Source organism: Lutjanus erythropterus, chromosome 12 (assembly GCF_056507025.1).
Source record: "Lutjanus erythropterus isolate fLutEry1 chromosome 12, fLutEry1.hap2, whole genome shotgun sequence".
Lineage (NCBI taxonomy): Eukaryota > Metazoa > Chordata > Actinopteri > Lutjaniformes > Lutjanidae > Lutjanus > Lutjanus erythropterus.
Genome location: NC_139328.1, coordinates 16,005,683 through 16,026,546, shown reverse-complemented (window position 1 = coordinate 16,026,546; position 20,864 = coordinate 16,005,683). Strand labels below are relative to the sequence as shown.

At 38.5% G+C, this 20,864-nt stretch overlaps 1 protein-coding gene across 1 annotated transcript; it reads left to right on the top strand.

Annotated features, from left to right (window-relative positions):
- The first annotated feature begins 1,145 nt into the window (after positions 1 to 1,145).
- On the top strand, positions 1,146 to 17,101 carry abhd3 (abhydrolase domain containing 3, phospholipase). The gene is made up of 9 exons (XM_084732979.1): positions 1,146 to 1,399; positions 3,727 to 3,890; positions 7,257 to 7,439; positions 10,098 to 10,143; positions 13,592 to 13,704; positions 14,294 to 14,467; positions 15,203 to 15,251; positions 15,346 to 15,511; positions 15,665 to 17,101. Exons 1-9 carry the CDS (start codon positions 1,238 to 1,240, stop codon positions 15,844 to 15,846), a joined length of 1,239 nt encoding a protein of 412 aa, XP_084589105.1. The 5' UTR covers positions 1,146 to 1,237; the 3' UTR covers positions 15,847 to 17,101.
- Positions 17,102 to 20,864: the final 3,763 nt, after the last annotated feature.

Genomic DNA, 20,864 nt, shown 5'->3' with positions numbered 1-20,864 from the left:
AAAGCAGGGGGAAGATGTAAAGAAATATAATAAAAAATATATAAAGAAATAATTTATGAAATTATTAAAATTTACCACATTTACCAACTGCAACATTAAAGCGATTCACTTACTATGCATCAGTAACTTTAATCAAATAATATAGTATGCATTTTTTCTGGAATGGGCCTTTCTGCATAATGAGTCTTTCCTTTGCCACCTGGATGCTAATACTTTCATACTTTTATTTCCTTCTATGCTGTGGGTAATAAGCGGTCTACAGTATTTTTTTTTTTTCTCATTTAATTCTCACCAACACGGCACAACAGTACAAAACACATTCCAACTTATGGGTACAGCGACATCTGTACACTGTTAAGCACGAGGCACTCTCTGTGTGTGTCACCCGTACCTGTCCCTACAAAACAAGGGCAGGTAGGAACCAATTAACTCAACCAAGGGAATCCACCACTTAAACACTGCACATGAACATACAAATGAAACAATATACAAGGTACTACAAATGACAATGAAATAATAATTTACAAGTAACTCAGTGATGCTGTAAAAATATTATTACTTAAATATAAACAATATACCTACTGTACTGCTTAATAAGAAACACAAATTTCCTTAAGTAATAAAAATAACCCAAAAATATAATGTGTGCAGTAAGTACAGTTACAATAGCAACAATAATAACACAACAGTGATAATAATGTCCATTATGTGTGTTAATGCACTCAGGCATGTGTGCGTGTGTGAGGGGGCAATTAGTTCATGTTATACCTTGCTGTGTATAAAAGTGTTTTTATAATTGAAAAAAATAATTTAATTTAATTAAATAACATTTTCAATGTATGACTTTTACTTATAGCATAACTTCTACAGTGTTGTAGTAGTTTTACTTAGGTAAAAGATTTTAGTACTTCCTCCACCACTAGTACTTGGACTTAAAATGATCTGAGTACTTCTTTCAGGCTTAACGCAGAAACTCCAGCAGCTCCACATGGTGCACTTCACCACTGCCGCCTGCAGGGGGCGACACACAGGCAGACCGACTGACTGCGAGCAGCTCCATTGATAGCCGGTCAAAGAGCGCCACCGCTCGCTGATACGCGTTATATATCTCCACCACATCAGGTCCCCTTGACTGTCTCCTTCACAGTGGGCTCACAGGCAGGCAGGCAGACACAGCTGACATTAACCGAGCTGGCCGCTGTCCTTACAGTACGGGGGTGAAAACAGGGACCTTGCAATGATCTCGCTGGACTTCAATTTCAACATTTTGACGAGGGACCTGTCACATTATCTGGAGAATCAAGTGAAAGTTGGGCTGTTCGGTTCGGGTGTAGGACTATCTCTGGTACTGGGCTTTAGCGCAGCGTACACCTGCTACTATTTGATATCTGTAGCCAAGGTAAGGACCGTTAACGTGTCGTTTTTGACCACAGCGGCTCTTTCAGAGGGAATATTTCTTATTTATAGCCGAGTATGTTGAATTGAAAACCGGCGTGCGTGCCTTTCATGGAGGAGCGTTACCACTGACATGAGAGTAATGATGATACTCGACCGGTGCATTTGCTGCTGATGGAGGTTTCGATTAGGCTGCATCTGTCTGTCCACCGGCGGGGCTAACGTTAACGTTACACCGCCTGCTCCACATGTGGGATGGAGCTCAGGCAGCAACCAGCGTATTTAACCTAAAATGAACACATTCTAGCTACAAACGTGCAGCACTTATGTAACATTAAATCAATCCACGGCCAGACAGTTACAGTTAGACGTCCATATTGCACGGCTTTGTTAAACACTCGATTCTGATTGGTCAATGATAACATTCTAAGGTCTGTTATTTCTGTATAGCCGACCGTTGCTATGTATAATAGACCGTTGTTATGAAGAACAGACCGTCGCCATGAACACGGGTCTGATCATAGACTCTGGAGAAACAATAAAATCGTTATTAATGAATAATAATAATTTTAAAATTAATCTTGTGTGATGTTACTGTTTTTGGTACATAACCGTGTAACAAGCAGGTTAATATACAGTGATCAGGTCATTATTGCAAAATAGTGCCATAAAATAATAATAAAATATTTTGTGTCATTTAAACATGTCTGTGTATGTGTGTATGTGTGTATGTCTTTATTCAGGATGATTCAAGTTCTGCATCATCCTGCCAGGATTTATTTTACAATAATGACCTGCTCACTGTACAATATCCCTTACATGTATCGACTAAGTTTGGTTAATATTACTCAATGTTAGCATGCATTACATAAACCCTTTTTAGCTAAGAGACCCACAGTATTGATTTTATATAACAAATAACCAGTTGAGTGTGTTTATCATGTATGACTATAGCAGTAAAATATTAATAGAGTAAAATGTAAATGTATGACAGACATTAAAGTACAAGCATCAAAATATACTTAACGTACCAAAAGTACAAAAGTACCAAATATAAAAGTACTCCTCAGCAGACTGGCCCTTTCCAAATACATACATTTTATGATTGAATTAGAATTATTGATGCATTAATGTGTACACTGCTTTACTGCTGAAGCTAATTAATGTTGAGCTGATGTACTGCAGAGGTAGCTTGTGAATTTCACATCACATCTGTCCATAATAATGCATAATCTACTTTTTATATTTTGTATTATAAATCTGAATCTGCAAAGTAACTAGTAAATAAAGTTATCAAAGAAAAGTAGTGGACTTAAAGGTACAATATTTGCCTCTGAAATTTAGTGGAGTAGAATTATAAAGAAGCAGTACAAGTACAGGTACCTCAAATTTAAGTACAGTACTTGAGTAAATGTACTTACTTTCAACCACTGAAAAGGAACTAACACCACAGTGTGAAAATACTCCACCCCAAGTCTTGCATTCAAAAGATTATTGAACTGAAAGTGTGTGAGTATTATCAGCAAAATGTACTGTAAGTATGAAAAATGAACGTAGAAAAATGCAGAAAAATGTTTTCTGTCAGTGTTTCACTGTTACTTAAGTGCAGTGCTTGAGTAAATGTACTTAGTTACATTTCACCAGGTAGCTAATAGACATAATTGAGCAACACATTTATATTGCTGAATTTACAAACCACCATGCCATAATAACATGTAATTATGGCATACACTAGCCATAACCGGAATAGTGCATGCCTAACATTTATTATTGGTATTTTCAAGAGTAATAAAGACCTTAAATGCAGGTTCAAGCAGATGTGTTTATCTCATACTTTAGACTTTATTGTTAGCAGTAGGCTTTAGGTTCTCACTGATATCATTGCTTTCAATTGAAGAGTACATTTGCAAAAATAGATAAAAGCCATTCTTAAAACAAATAAAGCAATTCCCTACACTCACACACACACACACACACACACAAAAACATGATTTAGGAAAATAAATAATCAACCAATCAATCAATTACAGTTGGATGCTGAAATTCGAGTCATGCTTCGTCCATTTTAATGTTTTCAATCTGCAGCAGGGGATTTGTAATATTTAAACAAAATAATGCAGCAACAAGTTACACAATTTAAAGGTAGAATGTGCAGCATTTGTCAGTTACACTTTGTAAATGTACCAGAAAGACAGATGATTGTTGAGTCTCATTCTCGGGTCGTCAAGTAGAGATGTTTTGGGTTTGTAAAGCATCCCAAACCCAGCAAAATAGTGAGAAAATAAGAAAACACTCAACTGTTCCACACTTCTTTACACCTGTATTTTGCAGAAGCCACAGCTCATCTCGGGGGGTAAGAAGTTCTACCAGTTTCTGAGGGAACAATGTCCGGTAGTGTCAGAGACCTACTACCCCACCTTTTGGTGCTGGGAGAGCCGCATCCAGACTCTGCTGAGACCCTTTGTCACAGCCAAACCTGGGGTTGTCTACAGAAAGTAAGTCCTTGCCATGACTCATAAACATATTATTCATTCAAGTTTTTTTTTTCCAAAATGAGAATTTATTTCTCCTTGCAAACAGACACAGATATGTGCATTTGAACCCCTAAAACAGTAAGTCAAAGAGGTCAAATCCAATAAGAGACAAGTGTGAAGATATTTATAAATATATACTTAATATGACAGTTTTGTTGCTCTGGTACTTAAGAGTAATTAAATTAAGAATTTTCCATGCCAACAGTGAAAATATTTATTCTGAAACTTTGAACTTAGCAATGTCACTGAGATACCAAATGCCATTGCCTGTTTCTAGATTTCTTTCTTACCACTTTCACAACTGGAAACAAATCCCTGTCTTGTTCTTAGCCAAGACTCAAAAGCTCAGAGGAGAAAGAGATCTTTTGTGCCACAATGCTGGCTCAGACCGCCCTGCCTGCTCCTTGATATTGTACATTCTGTTGAAGATTAATTGGCACTGCATTCCTGGCCCCCTGCATGCATAAAGGAGATTAGAATTAATTAAGAGAGGCTTATTTTTCATTAGTGTTATTTATTACTTATTGATTCATATTCCATTCTCATGAAATTTGTATTCCAACATTGCCAAATTTCCATGGTGTGTGCGTATACAGTATAAATTGTATACGTATTGTGTTATGTGATTGCGCATTGTTTGTCAGCCAGGTACTTGGAGTTGGAGGGAAAAAAAACAATTCCTGTAATTGTGCTTTTGCTTTGCTCACCCTTCATATTAAAATTAAAGCTTAAAGGGATAGCTCAGAGTTTTTGCAGTGGGGTTATATGAGGTACTTATCCATGGTTGGTGCATTACCTACACGAGATGGTGGTCACCACACCCCCCACATTGGAAAAGAAGCAGATGTACTGGTGTTGCAAGCTAAGCAATGTACTGCTGTGGACGTGATGAAGAAAAACTGGCACTTGTGGTCACTCTTCACTTGGATGAACACAAGAATAAACGTGAGGAGGTTCAGTTGATCTTACGTGAACATACGGTCACACAGAATACTTTACCAAATAAAGGCTACAAATAACTCTTACGGTGTTAATAGACATAAAACTACACAGAAGGAACTAGTCACTTGCATCCTTCAACATCCTTTTTTCCCCACTTTTGTATCATTAATCAATTCTACACAGCAGCCAGTTCAGCCAAAATCGTAGGAAAGCTGTGGTTACAAGACTTAATACAGAGATGCAAAGTTACATCTAAAAACCAAGGAGAGTGCAATGAGGTGTTTTACTGATGCGACCATATCGAAAACTAAAAGAAAAAAAAGGAGGGGGGGGGGCAAACATAGTAAAACAGTATCCATCAGACTAACAGTAAGGAGGCCTGTTTCTAATATGCTCCCACTTGGCGTTAACTGATATTGATTTTTTTTCTAGCTGGCTAAAATGTGCTTTGTTGCTGACCCTGTCCACAGCAGTACTTTAACTTCCATTACAGCAGGACTTCCTGCTGCTTCTCCAATCTAGAGGCCTGCAGATTGCCATCTACTGTAGGTAATACACCAACTATGGATACGTACCACATACAACCCCACTTCAAAAAAAAAACAAAACCTATCCCTTTAACTACAAACTTAAAATTAAAATCAATTAATTTAAAATGAATTAAGATACTGTTTTGATATAGTTTATTAAAGTTTAGACACTTGATCAAAAGTAGACGCATTTGATCATGATTACTGATTTTTGTGGCAGTTTTTAGTCCTTCGGTTGAATTATTAGTCTCATCATTTGTCTGTCCCAAGGACATCCACCCTGCCTCCACTTTTGACGGTCTCTTGTCAAGGAGACAAATATTTTCATAATGCACAGGGGCTGTATTCATCCTAGTCCACTTGTCTGTTATCAAAACGTGGTGAGACTGATGGTCACAGTCACTGAATTTATTATCACATTTTCTCTTGGGACAACAGGACATCCCCCTCTGATAATGAAATTACCCAAGGTTGACCCAAGGATGGACACCATGAAAACTGTCCTATTTGTCATTGGCTGTCCGAGTGAAATTCCACTCATCTCGTTGTCCTAGAGGAGGATTAGCACCAGGTCCCCTCCCGCTTCATGTGCTGGTCAGTCTGGATTGGCCCCCGTTGACTTTAAAGTCTTGCCTCAGGTGTATATTTCATGGCGGTTCTGTAATTTCATGCTGATGTCTTTACCGCTGGACGGCCAAGTTGGCTCGCTGGCTGCTGCTCTATGCGTGTGCAGTGCAGGTTTTAAAATGCAATAACGCTGGTGCCGAACGACCTCATCTGCCAGGCTCGGGTTGTTTAGCCAAGAAATTGATTGATCTTAAGAGCCCACTGGTGCAATGCCCTCCTCCTTATCTTAACTTGCTGCATGTTGCAAAGCACACTGACACAATGATCACAAGGGAAATGAGACAGCTGTCAGTGATCGTCCTACTCACATATCCAGTTCCCCTTTGGCAGCATTTGTGATGGATACAATGAAGTAATCATGTTACTTGAAACTGAGCAGAAAATATTAATTGTGTGGAGTATTAATTATTGTTTTAATAACTCTCCCGTGAGCAGATACCCTGTAAAAAAAAAAAAGTGAGTTGATTTTCTGCAGAAAAAACAAAAACAAAACTGAATTTTGGAGTTTTAGAAACAAAAAATGCATTTAAAAAAATGTTTAGTAAACAATCGTTAAATTTCTACAGTGTATGCATCTCAACCCAGATGTTATGTTAATTTTAATACTCTTTCTCAGGATCAGGTTTACACATACAAGGAATTTGCCTTGATTATTTTGGTTCACAACAATAAACATGGTATGTAGAAAACATGAATAAAGATAAAGAGGGGTTAGTAAGTATGGACAGGACAGAAACTATAAATGAATAAACTATAAATAAGATATGGAAAATTAATCTGTTGATTATTTTCTTGATTAATTGATTAGCTCTTTGGTCCATAAAATGTCAAGAAAATGGTGAAAAATGTAAATCACTGTTTTCCAAAAATCCAAAATGACGTCCTTAAATGTCTTGTTTTGACCACACCCCAAAAATAGTCAGTTTACTGTCATAAATGATCCAGAAAATACTCATATTTGAAAAGCTGAAATCTGAGAATTTGGACATTTTGTCTTAAAAAGTGACTTAAAACAGTTAATCAATTATCAGAATAGTTGGCACTTAATTTAATAGCTGACAGCTAATCAATGAATTGTCTAATCATTGCAGCTCTGGTATCAGTTTTGTCTTGTGTGTGCGCCTGAGTGTTTGCATGAGTTTGACTGAAACAAATAAATAGATATTCAGAGATGCAGACCGAGGATAATGTTCAGTTGCTGAGTTGCGTGTCCCACTCATCTCTGCAGTGAGCTTATTAAGGCAGCAGATGGAGGACAGATCTCTTTGGATTGGTTTGACAACGATGACAGCTTCTCTCATCCCGACCCTGCCACCCGGCCCACAGTCCTCCTCCTCCCCGGTCTGACCGGCACCAGCCGAGAGTCCTACATCCTGCACATGGTCCAACAGAGCCGGGATCTGGGCTATAGGTGGGTGGTCCGGTCTTGGCCAGAGTCTCTGGCACACACTCAGAGCACTAAATCACACAACTGACACTCTGCGCCTAATGCTCTAATTTGCCGTTCATCTATCATGCAGATATTTAGTCCAGTCACAGCCAAAATACCCCAGCAATCATAGCGATATTGATTAAGATGTAAAACTTGATACACACTTGTGCAGCGGTTTTGTAACTTTTATGTAATGGGTGCATGAGCGACAGAGGCTCAGGGTTATTTCAGGTGAAGTGCACAAATAAAGTGGGGAGCTCAGCTTTGTGTCAAGAGCTGCTTTTGTAAATAGCCAAACGTAGCACAAGCTTGAAGAGTTGCAGAGGGAGGCAGTTTTTCCCCCCTCTTTCTCCCTCTGCAATGGGCCCTTTCACTGTGTTTTCTGCACTCATTCTTTCACCCAGATTTGGGAAGGCATGGGAAGAGAGCCGGCAAACTCAGCATCTTCCACCCCCTCACCCCTGTCTGTGTAGCTTAATGAATTACGGCTTATCCCGGTACAAGCTTTGCAGCTTAGCCCAGACCAGCTTCCGAGTCTGTGCTGCAGTAGTGTGTGTTTAAGCACCCCCCCCCACACACACACACACACACTCTACCTCCGCACCCTCTTGCCCAACACCCCGTCCAGCCCCGCCCTGCTACTGGGTTACACCGATACAAACAGCAGGTCTGATTCCAGCAGATAATAGATGACTGGCGAGAGATGTGGGCTAGGAGGGATGCTGAAGCCTTCCTTGCTCTGCAGTACAAACAGAATGTTCATCACACAGCTGTGCCGAGCTCTCTCCGCACACCTCATCATATTCCCAGTTCAATTTTTTAAGTGAAGAACATTTCTTTAAAGGAATTTGGGCCACTGTGTTCCTTTGAACATGCAAAGTTTTGGTAACTTCTAGTGACAACAACAAAAAAAATAATAAATGTAAACTCACTAGAGCTTATAAATGTTCTTCTTCCTTGTACACATTTTTGATTGAAAAAGAATCTGTTGAATTTAGGCCTGGAATTAACAAATATTTTCATGAATTATTAACTCGCCAGTTATTTTCTGGATTTTTGAGTAGGGCTGGATATCATTATTTGATAGCTTTAAGGTATCAAACGAAATAACCCAGTACCAAGTAGTATCGAAACGTTTTGCTTGGAGCCAATCATTGCAAGATTTCTTCAATATGATATGACAGGTAGCAGTGTTACACTTTTAATCTTAAATTGAAATACGATTCTCCCAGTATCTTTTTTTCTTTCCACCCTCATCTGCTTATGGCGTCTAGCATGTGTCAGAAGAAACAAACTCTTAAAAGATGACACAATGCAGCTTACCAGCCATTATATCACACTTGATACCTTATAGACTATCTTTATAAAAAATAATTTAAAAATGTAAAACACATTACATTACTTTACAATCAAGTCTCACTAACGTAACAATGGCACTGCCATCAGTGCTAAAGAAAAAAGACGAAAAAGTAAAAAGATTGAATCAAATCATGACCTTAAAATCGAAGGTCAGATCAAATTGTTGAATTGGAGAATCATGACCATGCTAATGTGTGTTTGGCCTTTTACTGCAGCAGCTACAAGCCATACAGTTGGTGGTGTATTACTGGTACTGTCATTTTTCAGAGCTGCAAGGTGACGTCTTCAAATTGCTTCTTTTGTCTAGTCATCACTCAAACACCCACTGATATTTTGTTTATAATTATAGTAAACAGAGTAAAGCAGAAAATACTCACATTTAATAAGCTGGTACCAGCAAATTTTTGGCATTTTGATGGAAAAGTGAGTTAATTAATATATATACATCAATACATCGTACATATTGTTGCTACTTAATTTTCAACAACACAACAACTCAAACGTTTTTTGTTTTTGATCACAGAAGCCTTTTTTTCAGTACAGTGCGTATATGTCTATATCAACCTACATGAGTATGTTTTATCAGTAAGCCTCACGATTTAATTCCTTTCTTCGTCATCTGTGATGTAAAAACATCAGATTTTCACGTAGTCAAAGAGTTTTCAGCCTGCTGTGCTGTTGCACTGTTGTGTACAGTGATGCAGACAAAAAAACAACAGCTTAAATTTGTTACTGACCACTTTTGCTTCCCCTTATTTGTAATTCCTCATTTAAATGTTGTACCTGTGCATTTTTGTAAGCATCTGTCTTTTTCATCCTGTTATAGTAACGCACGCCGACTGAAAAATGGCAGAATGTGGCAGAAGTGGAATAAAATATTCACAAATATGTTTTCATTAGTGTTTGATCACCTGGAAATAAGTGTTTTTGTTACATTAGAATGAGCTGTTTATATCTACAACGAGCGCAGCCGCCATGTTGAATCGCCATGTTTCTTTCCTTCTCTAGATACGGCTTTGTGCATTTTTCACAAGTTTTCCAGCCGCCGTCCTACACACTTGGAAGTGTTTGCTGTCTTCAAGCTCACCAAGCTAGATGCTGCTAAATCCTACTGTTCCTTTAAACGATTGATTGCTGATTAGTTTTCTGTTGATCAACCGGGAGATTAATTGACGAATCATTTTAGCTTTTCTTGAACTTCAATCAATAGATCAGGTGTTTAGGGGAGTCATTTATGAGACTGTAATAATTTAGAAGAATATGTTTTGTGTTTTTCAGATGCGTGGTATTCAACAACAGAGGAGTTTCTGGTGAAATGCTGTTGGTAAGAATCTAACAATCATTATTTGTTATTTCATTTCTTTATTTGTCTTTTCCATATTCAGAGAGACAGACATGGACTGTTGATTTTCCCATCTCTCAGTGGAGTTGTCCTTTTCATTGCTGCAGCCAGCGCCGTGCACGTCTGTTCCACACGTGTCGCAGGGCCCACAGGGAGCCTGAGCAAACGCTGCACAGACAATGTTGTTGCACAGCAGGGATTAAGTTGCAGGCAGATACTGTATTTTAATGCCGAGCCACAGAAATATGACCTCGCCGAGCACGTGCTGTTCTGACACCTGGCTTAATCTGTCCTCTTACACCCACCCGGGTATATTTAACCAACAAAATGGGCCCAGGCTCTGATAGCACCTATCGTGACCACTGTGTTTTACCCCCTCTTTGTCTTGTGCGTCTCGCCCTCTCTGTCTGTGCATCTTTGGAACAGAGGCACATTCTTTATGGACGACTGTATCGCCCTCCCTGTTCTAATCATAGCATCACTACCATACAGAGATCTCATCCGAAGCACAAATGGTGTTTCATTACGTGCAGGGGTTGCCCACAATCAATCTAATGTTCCTCTTAGTGGGTGTAAATCTGAATCAGTGGCTCATCTGTGTCCTGCTGTTGTCTTTGTCTCAACTGCAAATTAAAAAAAAGGGGGGAGCAAAAGTGACACTAAAGCAAAAGTTTCCCTCAGTTTGATTTAAACATGTATTCTAGGTCACATCCAGAATTCAGTCAGCCCAGCTGTCCTCAGACAAACTCTGTAACCTTGGCTCTGGATCAAGTGGTGGTGGTAAGGAGGGAATTTTCTCCCTCATTTCAGATGGGAATTGTGCTATATTCGATGCAAATCATTTAGCATTTGTACGCTCCTGTGAGTGTTTTCTCTGTGTCCAGTTAGTGTGAATATTGTCCATTGTTTAAATAGGACAGCACTTTAGAATAACCCGCTGTGTGAAGGATGCCCCCTGCCTCAAAGACTGTCCTGAGTGCTAGTGCCCTATTTCTAAAACTCGTAAAAAGCCCATCACATGACGCGCTCTGTAGATTGGCTTTGCAGTGCAGGACTTAATGTCTGCTCAAATATTTACCCCCATCTGTTGTATTTTTTTAAACATCTTTTTATGCTGTAATTGAGTTTGTAAGTTTTGCTTCACTTGCAGAGTCCTGAGCTTGTTCAGGCCTATTAGAGGAACCATGAGAGTTTAGAAAAACAGGAATTTACTTCGCCTGAGTTGAATCTTAATGACGGGCCTTGAAGAGCTGAAGAGTCAACAGCATCCTGAGAAATTGGACGTGTTAAATAGGCTCCTTCGAGTAGAACTGGTTTGTTTTATAATGTTAAGTAACCTGCTCTGCTTGAAAAAACTGTTTCAACCATTGTGTGCATCTCTATTATAGCCAGAAATACCTGAATAGATAACAGTATTTTTCAAGATAAGCTGTGAAGCCATAATTTTGCAACTTTACAGAAAGATTTCACCCTTTTTGGCGCACAAAAATTTATTTCATTTATTTACAGCAGGTTATAGAGTTAAAAATAAATCCTCTGTTCCCACCTTTGGACATTTATAGAGTGTGGACTCGCTTCTGCAGTCAAACGGATGACGGGAGAGATGCTTCGCACCTATCTCAAACACAGAAAAACACAGCACAGTCATAATTACAGAAACTAGCAATTCTATAATTAACACCGGAATGCGCTGAAAGTGATAATTGATTCACCTCTCTTCACAATGTGTCAATTGATGCTCCTATGGCAAACTGCAGGCATCAGATTTAAAGTACCAACACCACAGATCCAACAGTATTTTAGAAAAAGGACACTTGTTTATTTCTTTAGTATTATTACGAATATTAATTTATTTCTTTAATAAATATTGTCCATCTAGGGGAAAATCCTATTTACAGGTCAGTCTCTGACTGTGTGGTGCACGATATTCATGTTTTTTGTATTATGTGGCCCAGGATAACTTTTATTAACAACAATTTACAACAGTTTGAGGAAGTTTTACACTGCAGCAGACAACAAACTTGATCACTAACACACACCAAGGAGATGAAGAGACAGTGCCTGGACATCCTAGATTATAATAATGCAGAGCAGTGACAGATGTTACTGTTAACGGAGAGTATAGTTTGCAGTGTATTTCATACTTCACTTCATACTGTTTCATGCCTGTTTCTAAACATATTTATCTTGTGTTTCAGTTTTATTTAGGGCTGGAACTAACAGTTTTTTCCATTATCAAATAATTTGACGATCATTTTGTCTATTAACTGATTGATTGTTTGGTCAATAAAGCCAGAGGAAAGCGAAAAATGCGCATTGAGAGTTTCCCAAACTTCTAGTTGACGTCTTTTACTATCTTGTTTTGTCCAGCAGTTTGTTCTAATATTTAGTTTCTTTGTAAAGTTGCTGACATATCGGCAGCTATCCAGATAGGACTCGCACCCACAATCCCTTGCTTAGAAGGCCAATGCTTCATCCATGAGGCCACTGGGGCTGTTGCAGTTTCAGTTTGCACAAAGCATTCGTAAGTTGTAGCAACACTGATACTGTAATCCTAATTAAGTTGCTTTTCTGTGGACATGGATGGCGGGCTTCAGCTCTAGTTTGATTTGCCTTATACATCATTTTGATTGCTATTAGGAGATTAGCTACAATCGATCTTCCCCAAAGTGGGAAAATACTATGAGCTGAGGACAGAACAGGTGTAGCCTAACATCTCAGGCTGTAATCATTTAAGGCCTATGGGTGCGCTTCCTTTACTGCTATCTCTCTGCTACTATCTCTCCCTGTAAATAACAAAGGTCCTGATGTAGCCCAGGATGATTGTGTCTGTTACATAATTATCTGTAAGCTCTTTGTGTCCATGTGTGGATTAGCTACTGTATATCATGTCTGTGTCTCACACCTGTCTACTGTATATTGAGCTGTATTTGCCAAAGATTTTTCTTTTACTGTTTTTATCATTATTATTGTTTGTTTGTTTCACAACATAGTCCAAAAGCGTAATGCTGCAAGTTATTGCGAAATTCAGTTCTGTATTTGCAATTACATCACAGTCATCACAGCTGTACTTGTACTGTATTTGTTGCAATAGTGATATTTAAATATGATGAAACTTGAACCAGAATCAAAACCTGACGTTGGTGGTGCACTGTGTTGTGCAGGCATCTGTTGTTGAGAAAATAGCAAAGCAAATTAAGTATTTTGATGGTCAGTTGAAAAGTTTACTTTAGTTACTTTAGGTCCCTACATTGTAAAGGAGTCCTAACAGAAATGAAGTGAAGACTATGCACATTTTAACCTTTAGCATTTTAGCGTTAAATTAAAAGAACTCACTTTACCATTTTTTCATGTTGAGTCCTCGTGATGTGAGCAAAGACAGAGAATGAGAGATAAAACAATGACTGTATTGTCCTCTTGTCCCACACAGACGCCGAGGACCTACTGTGCAGCCAACACAGAGGACCTGGAGACTGTTATTGAGCACATCCAGAGGACTCATGAAGCTGCTCCAATCATGGCTGCTGGGGTATCAATGGGCGGGTAATGAAGCCACTCACTACCAGCTGACTGGACGTTTCAGTGTTGTGAGATGAGAATGTGACTTAAAGCCGTACAAGTGAAATTCTCACATTTGTCTGTGACTCAGTGGTAACTAAACTTGTAAAAATTAACAAATGTTGAGCCTGAAATCAACTGAAATAACATAAGCAAATGTTTATGTATATATATATTTAACTCTCTCTATTTTATGAGTTTATAGAAGTAAAGTTATTATATTTTTATATTTTTTATATTAAAATTTGGTGGCTGTTATGTTAAAAACCCATTAAAGATTATGTTGAAAATGAAAAAAATTAATCTAAGGGATCTGCAGGTTGTTGTTGCTTCTGAAAAACTGGTTGGCCAATTATTATCAGACTTTTTAAACTCTCAAAAATCCAGTGTCTGTCAGGCTGTAGTTGGTGCTTTAATATGGTCCCAGTGGTGCAGTGCAGCACGCCAAAGAAGGTGGTTTTTAATGCACAGCACTAATCCCATGAAGTGAAGGATTGGTCAGAAATGGAACATGTTCCAATCCCTGTTTTTTCCCCCCATCTGTCCCGTCCTCTGTCCCTCTCTGCATATTCAGGATGATGCTAGCCAACTACTTGGGGCGTAAGGGCCGAGAAACCTGTCTGAAAGGGGTGGTAGTCTTCTCAGCGGGCTGGGATGTATTTGAGTGCACCGCTTCACTGGAAAAACCCCTGGACCGATTCCTCTTCAACTCCTACCTCACCAGCTGCCTACAAGCCTCCGTGCACAGGTCATCCGAGGCCAGAGCGGGATTAACACAGCTGCTAACTCTCTACTAGTGCAAGGGGCTGAACGTTTGAATAACTGTGTTTTACGTTTTTTTTTTTTTATTTTTTTTTTTTATATGTTGATCAAGGATGTAGTTTTTACAAAAATACTTGACTGCTGCTGTATTGAAACATAAAACATATTATAATTGCCTGGTAACATTAACACAATAATATTAAACACAATATATTCCCATCTGCGTATGTATGGAAGCTCTGAGAGGCAAGTGAGAAAATTAAAATCCAGTTTGATTTAAATTGTTTTCTCTCCTGTTTTTACAACATGTTTACCGGGGTCATTTTTTAAGTTTTGCAACTGATGACTAAAACTGAACTGTAGTTCATCTTACAGTTCATAGCATTACCTAATTTTAATATTATACCCTTTTGTGAATTTGTGGTTAAAAGATGAGTATTCTTTTTTTTTTCATGTGTTAAAACAGGTGGAAAAAATTGTGCAAGGGCCTTTTTCAGGATCTTAGACTCAGACTCAAAAAATAGATCCCCAGAATTTTATTTTTCTCACTTTCCTTTAAGGGCTTCCATACTAACAATATAAATGCACAGTAATGCTTTTGTTGTACTACTTTAAAATCTGGGCTTTGTTGTTGTTTAAATATGTTATTACAACCTTGTCACCAGTTTTGTGGGACATTATCATTTGTCGGTGACAGTTTTATTTTTGATCTCCCCCACAGACACAGACCAGTGCTTGAAAAGTGTTACGACATCGATCATGTCATGAAGGTCGGGTTTATTTTCAGTGACACTTATAGCCGTAAATTGTTAATCTAATTAAACAGAATAGCCAACACTTGATCAATTTACTCTGTCCCTGCAGGCAAAGACCATCCGAGAGTTTGACGAGAGGTTCACCTCCATAATGTTTGGCTATCCTACCAATGATGACTACTACCATGATGCCAGTCCTGTCCACAGGCTGAAATCTGTGCAGGTGCCAATGCTGTGTCTGAACGCTGCTGATGATGTCTTTTCCCCGTCTCATGGTGAGTTCTACCAGATTTTCCAGACAGTCTGACTTTAATAATTCTAACAGGATGAATACAAACTGAAAGTGGTTTTATATGCCAGGTTTACTGGTAGCGTGAAAGATGAGAACCTAGTCCAAACAGATTTTAGATCCTTTGTTTCCTTCACAGCCATTCCAGTGGAGGCAGTGAAGCAGAATCCCAACCTGGCGCTGCTCATTACCTGTCATGGCGGCCATATTGGATTCCTCGAGGGCCTGTGGCCTCGACAGAGCACGTACATGGACCGAGTGTTCAAGCAGTTTGCTAAAGCGGTCATCGAACAAGGCAGCCGACTCAAAGACCTCTCCTGATAAGAAAGCTTAACAAAGTGTTCCTCTAGTTTTACTTCCTCTCTTATTCCTTTCTTTCCTTCCTTCCTTTCATTTTTCCATCCATCTTTTCTTTCTGCATTCCATCCTTCATTCCTTCCTTTTCTATGTCCATTCTTCCTTGTTTTTCCTACTTTCCTTCCTACTTCCCTTCCTCTGACCCTTTCTCTCTCTTTTATCCTTACCCTCTATCCCTCCTTACTGCATTCCATCCATCCTTCATTCCTTCCTTCTCTACCTAATCCTATTCTGCCTATTTCCTTCCTTCCATTGGCTTTCTTTTATCTTTTCTCTCCATCCTTCCGTCCCATTCTTCCTCCCGCCACAAGCAAAAAAACATTCTCATTTCAAAGGCACATCTAATTGAATGCAGCGTTTGTGTTGCATTCAACGTTCATTTATTTATTCCGTACAGTTAACAAGTCATTGTATGTAATCATACTCTTGATAATATGCTTATTAAAAAACAAGCATAGCTGTTCATGTCACTGTTGAAAAGCTGAACTTGTGCCCATCTCATTTAGTTGCATTAGCTAGCAAAACAAAAAAAAAACAAAAACCTGCAATTACCTTGTGCTATTATTTTCTTTTGAAGTTAACACAAGTACTGTACATGAAAGTCCAATCATCTTTATTCATGAAGCATCCTTTAGTACTCATATCAGTAGGATTTTAGCCCTCAGGGATTGTCTTTATTTACTCATACTTCTCTCTTTCCTGTGTAATTTTGTTATGTCAGTCATTCTCCTTTAGTTTGTAATTTCCTTTTTTAAAGGTAGATGTTATTTACTGATTGACTTTCTTTTTTTTTTTTTTTTTTCTTTTTTTTTTTTACGTAATAGTTTGAGATAATTGGAAATATGCTTATTTGCTTTCTTGCTGAGAGTTAAATGAAAAGATTGATACCACTGCCAAGTCAGTTCATTAAATATGAAGCCAGCAGGTCATAAGCTTTGCTTAGCATAAAGGCTGGAAGCACGTAGAACAACTAGCTTGACTTCAAAGGTAACAAAAATCCACTTTTTTTGTATTTTTTTCCTTTGCACTAAGACAAGTTGGCTGTTTCCTTCTGCTTCCAGTTTTTATGCTAAGCTAACAGACATGAGAGTGGTAGTCTTGCCAGTGCTGGAGACGGGTCAGGCTGAACCCATTGTGTTTCTGAACTCAGGCTTTTTGGTATTTCTTCAAACCAATCACAATCATTTTGGGCAGCGCTAAGCCCAGGGTGCAACAACTGTGCCCTCATGGGGAGGTGATCCCTGTCATTAAACGCACAATATGTACGTTCTACTGCCAGGGGTCTTGCACATTAAAATAATAACAAAAGACACAGTTTGATGAAATCTTGAACCAGATGTGAAATTAATTTTTTTGTCCATCAGTTAAATGATGAGAAAGTTCAGATTTTACCAGCCACTCAGTACATTACCATTCTGTTTTGGCTGGTGAGCAAAGCAAATCTGCCAGCCACTTGATTATTTTACCAGCATTTTGCTGGTGCTAATTTTAAATATCTTGGGATCATGACAGTTGTCTTCATTGTTAAACAACCACCATCGCTGATGAAAATCTATCTGACAAGACTCAGGCAGACTCAGATATATCCAGTGTATCCTGTGCTTTTGCAGAATTTATAGCAACTAACAGGCAGTAGAAGACGCACTGCTGCTGAAAAAAATTGGATTTTTCTGTGGTTGACCATCGTTCAAAACATTTGTGATAATGTAAGTGCACAACTTAACAAAATCTTTAACATATTTACAGAACTTTTAGACATTTTAATGTGGAAATGTTACTTATTACAGCTTTGAAATTGCTAAATGGCTGCTAGCTTATTTATGTTCACACTGTGAGCAAACCCTAACAAAGTTAGGGTTACTTTTTCAGCATGTAGGTTAATAACACAGTGGTTGTTGTTTCACTTTGAACTTTGGATTTTGATTTGAAAACTGATAGCAGAAGGAAAAGGAGGATCCCCGCTGAAGGAGTCAGCCAATGACAGGCTTATTCCAACAGCCTACTTTCCTGTGAGCCCGACTGTGATTGTAGCATCAATCTTCTCATCTAATCTTGGCAAGAAAGAGAAATAGTGTATTTGCCAAAATGTCAAACTACTCCTTCCTTAACCATTTACATGCACTTTTTACTTTGACACGTTCTACCTTTACACACACCAAATAGTTCTACAAGTGTATAATATGGAGAATAATTCATTAATGACAAGGAATGTGAAATTGCACTATTTTAGTTGAAACTATCATGCCTCTAATTCCTTAATGCAAGGCACTTCATTTCATTTGATATATGAAATATATCCCCTAAGGCTGAACAGAGCAGTATATGAAATCCATGTGAAAATGTCGGTGGTTGTTATTGTAAGTAAGTCTGAGGGTGCTAGATACAGTGATGTGAATGAAGTAATGCACATAGGAAGACAGAGAGTGTACATACTGGCTGTTTGAAGTGCTGGATGTTGCTTTACAAGATGCATAGTATCGTTAATGAAACCTGGCCGTCGGCCCTGGTTTGTGTTTGTTTCGCCAACAATGATCAAGGGGCTGGCTACCGTGTATGAGTTGGCATCCATGAAACGGGCAGATCTGACTGGCGGCCAGACTTTCAGTAATGCACTGCATGAGAGATTTTGACTTCCTGTTCGTGTGGAAATTTGGTGTCTGTTTGTTCTGCCAAGTGTCCATCGAGTAGCATGTGTCTCATCAGCGTCATCATGTCCTGAACCTTAACATCACATCGTAACCTGTAGCACAAAGGACATGTTTGTTTGTTTTTTCACAGGATGCTGCATTTCATTTTGTACACTACATGAAAAGAATTAAAAAATACATTCTGTTTAACATGTGCAGCAATAAGATTTTAAATTAAAAAATTGTCTCTATAGTATAAGCACCAGTATATGCACATTATCAACATGAGTGTAATATGCTGTATTTAATAAATTATTAAACAGAGTCTAGGTCAATTTGTGTGCTGTCTCTAGTGCTTCTGCTTGTAATGCATTTTCCCAACAGAGTGTATTGGATTGCTCGACTGACCATGCACTGCAGGTTAGAATAATTGACTGCAGTTGCCTTTTGTCAGCAATCCTCGCTTTCTTTCTCACTGTAAATGGCTATTTGCTCACTCACCTTAAAGGTTTATTGTAAACTGCTTGCAGACAAAACTTTTAATGTGCACAGTAAATAATTCTGAGCTGGTTCAACTTAAAAATGTAAGGAACTGAAGGTAGATTGAATAATTAGTTTGCAGTCTTATTTAAGTTTAAGTTAAACCAACTGAGTTAAGTTTAGTGAACTTGAGAAAAGGTTTTCTGCAAACTATAAGAGAGAAGGGTCTCGGGAGAGTTTTATGCTGTGCCTTCACTCCAAAAATAAATGCTGCTTTGACTCATTTTTACTAAATTATGTGTACAAAAAATAAAAAGTTGATAAAAGCACAGGAAATTGCTAAGTTTATGTTAAGAAATCCAAAATATTTTGTGTTCAGCATAACACTGCAACTCCTGTTGTAATAATGTGCTTTTCTTCTGTTAAGTGAACACCATTGGCCCTTCCTAAGTCCCGCCCCTTTTTGTGTTGTTTTCCAGAAACATCTTTCATTCATCTTTCTCCTTTCTCCTCTGCTTCCTGACGTGCTACATGCTAGGCTCTTCTTTGTTAAAAAGAAATTTTGAAGATGCTTAAAAGTCATTGCTGGGAGACCTGCAAAAGCATCCTGTGCTTGCTAATATTAGCAAAATGCTACCTAACTAACTAGCTAATCTACATCAATCATTAGCTAGTTAGTTTGTGTTTGTGTTTTACTAACATTACTTACCTAGTTAGCTACCATTTTCAATATTAAGTAACTTAAGACATGTCTAAATGTTTTACAGAAAAAGGAGAAAGTTGGCCAAGGTACCATATTTGCTCCACTGTTATTGGAAGGGCGTGCCTTGGGAAGGGTCAATTATTTTTTTTATTGAAACTGACTATATGTCATATGATCATAAAACATTGAATACATATTTTACAACCATTTTTAGTTCATATATCTATCAGAATATATGCGAAGTCCACATTTTATGTGTTGTTTATTGGTCTTTAGGTAAATTGGTTTTATACATTTTAAAACAACCTTGTTGACTCAACATTTAAAAAATGCCTTTCTCAGATGGGATGATGTTTGTGCCAAGTGAGCAAAAACTATTCATGTCATTTTGACAGTCCTGAACATTTGTGTGGACTCTACACTACACTTAGCTTTTTATTTCTGGCGATTGCATTTATGTTTCAGATGCCGTAAAAGTGGTGTTCATTTGTTAAGATCATCTTGTTGGACAGAACTTGAAAAATCACAGACTTTTTGTGGAGGGAACCTGTGGGTTGGTAATACGTCATCCCTGCAGCGATTTATATCAACAGAGTTTTACACATGTGGCTTAATTCTGGTAATACTCAGACTGCTGGGTCAGTCACGTGAGCTGTCCGGCTCACACAGGTCTTCACCCTTGTTCACAGACTCGTCCCCTGAGGTCGAGACATTTGACAGTCTTACCACCGGAGCTGGCTTACAGCCTGACCGGCGTGTCACGGCAGGGTCACGCTGCCTCTCCTCTCACGTCACAGTATTGGTTTTGGTCCTGCTGGAATTGACTCACTCCACTTTCACGGGCTTAGCCGCTGATAGGATATGCATTGCTGCAGTTGTGGATGTGATCCACCAAAGGCGAACTGTAATCCCCCGGCACTCCACTTACCTTCACCCCAACCCCCCAATAAGCCTACAGACAGATGAGCTTTGGTTTTAGTGAGATGGTTTATGGAGGTCTGAGAGTAATTAGAGTAGACTGCCAAGAGGGATGAGTAATTTACTGTTGCTTACCATCTACGAAAATTGATATTATGTGGCAGGAATCTCTCTATTATAAATGTCGCTGATATCTCTGCTCATGTGAGGATGTACTCTGCATAATTATATAGTTATATAGATCAATAATGAAG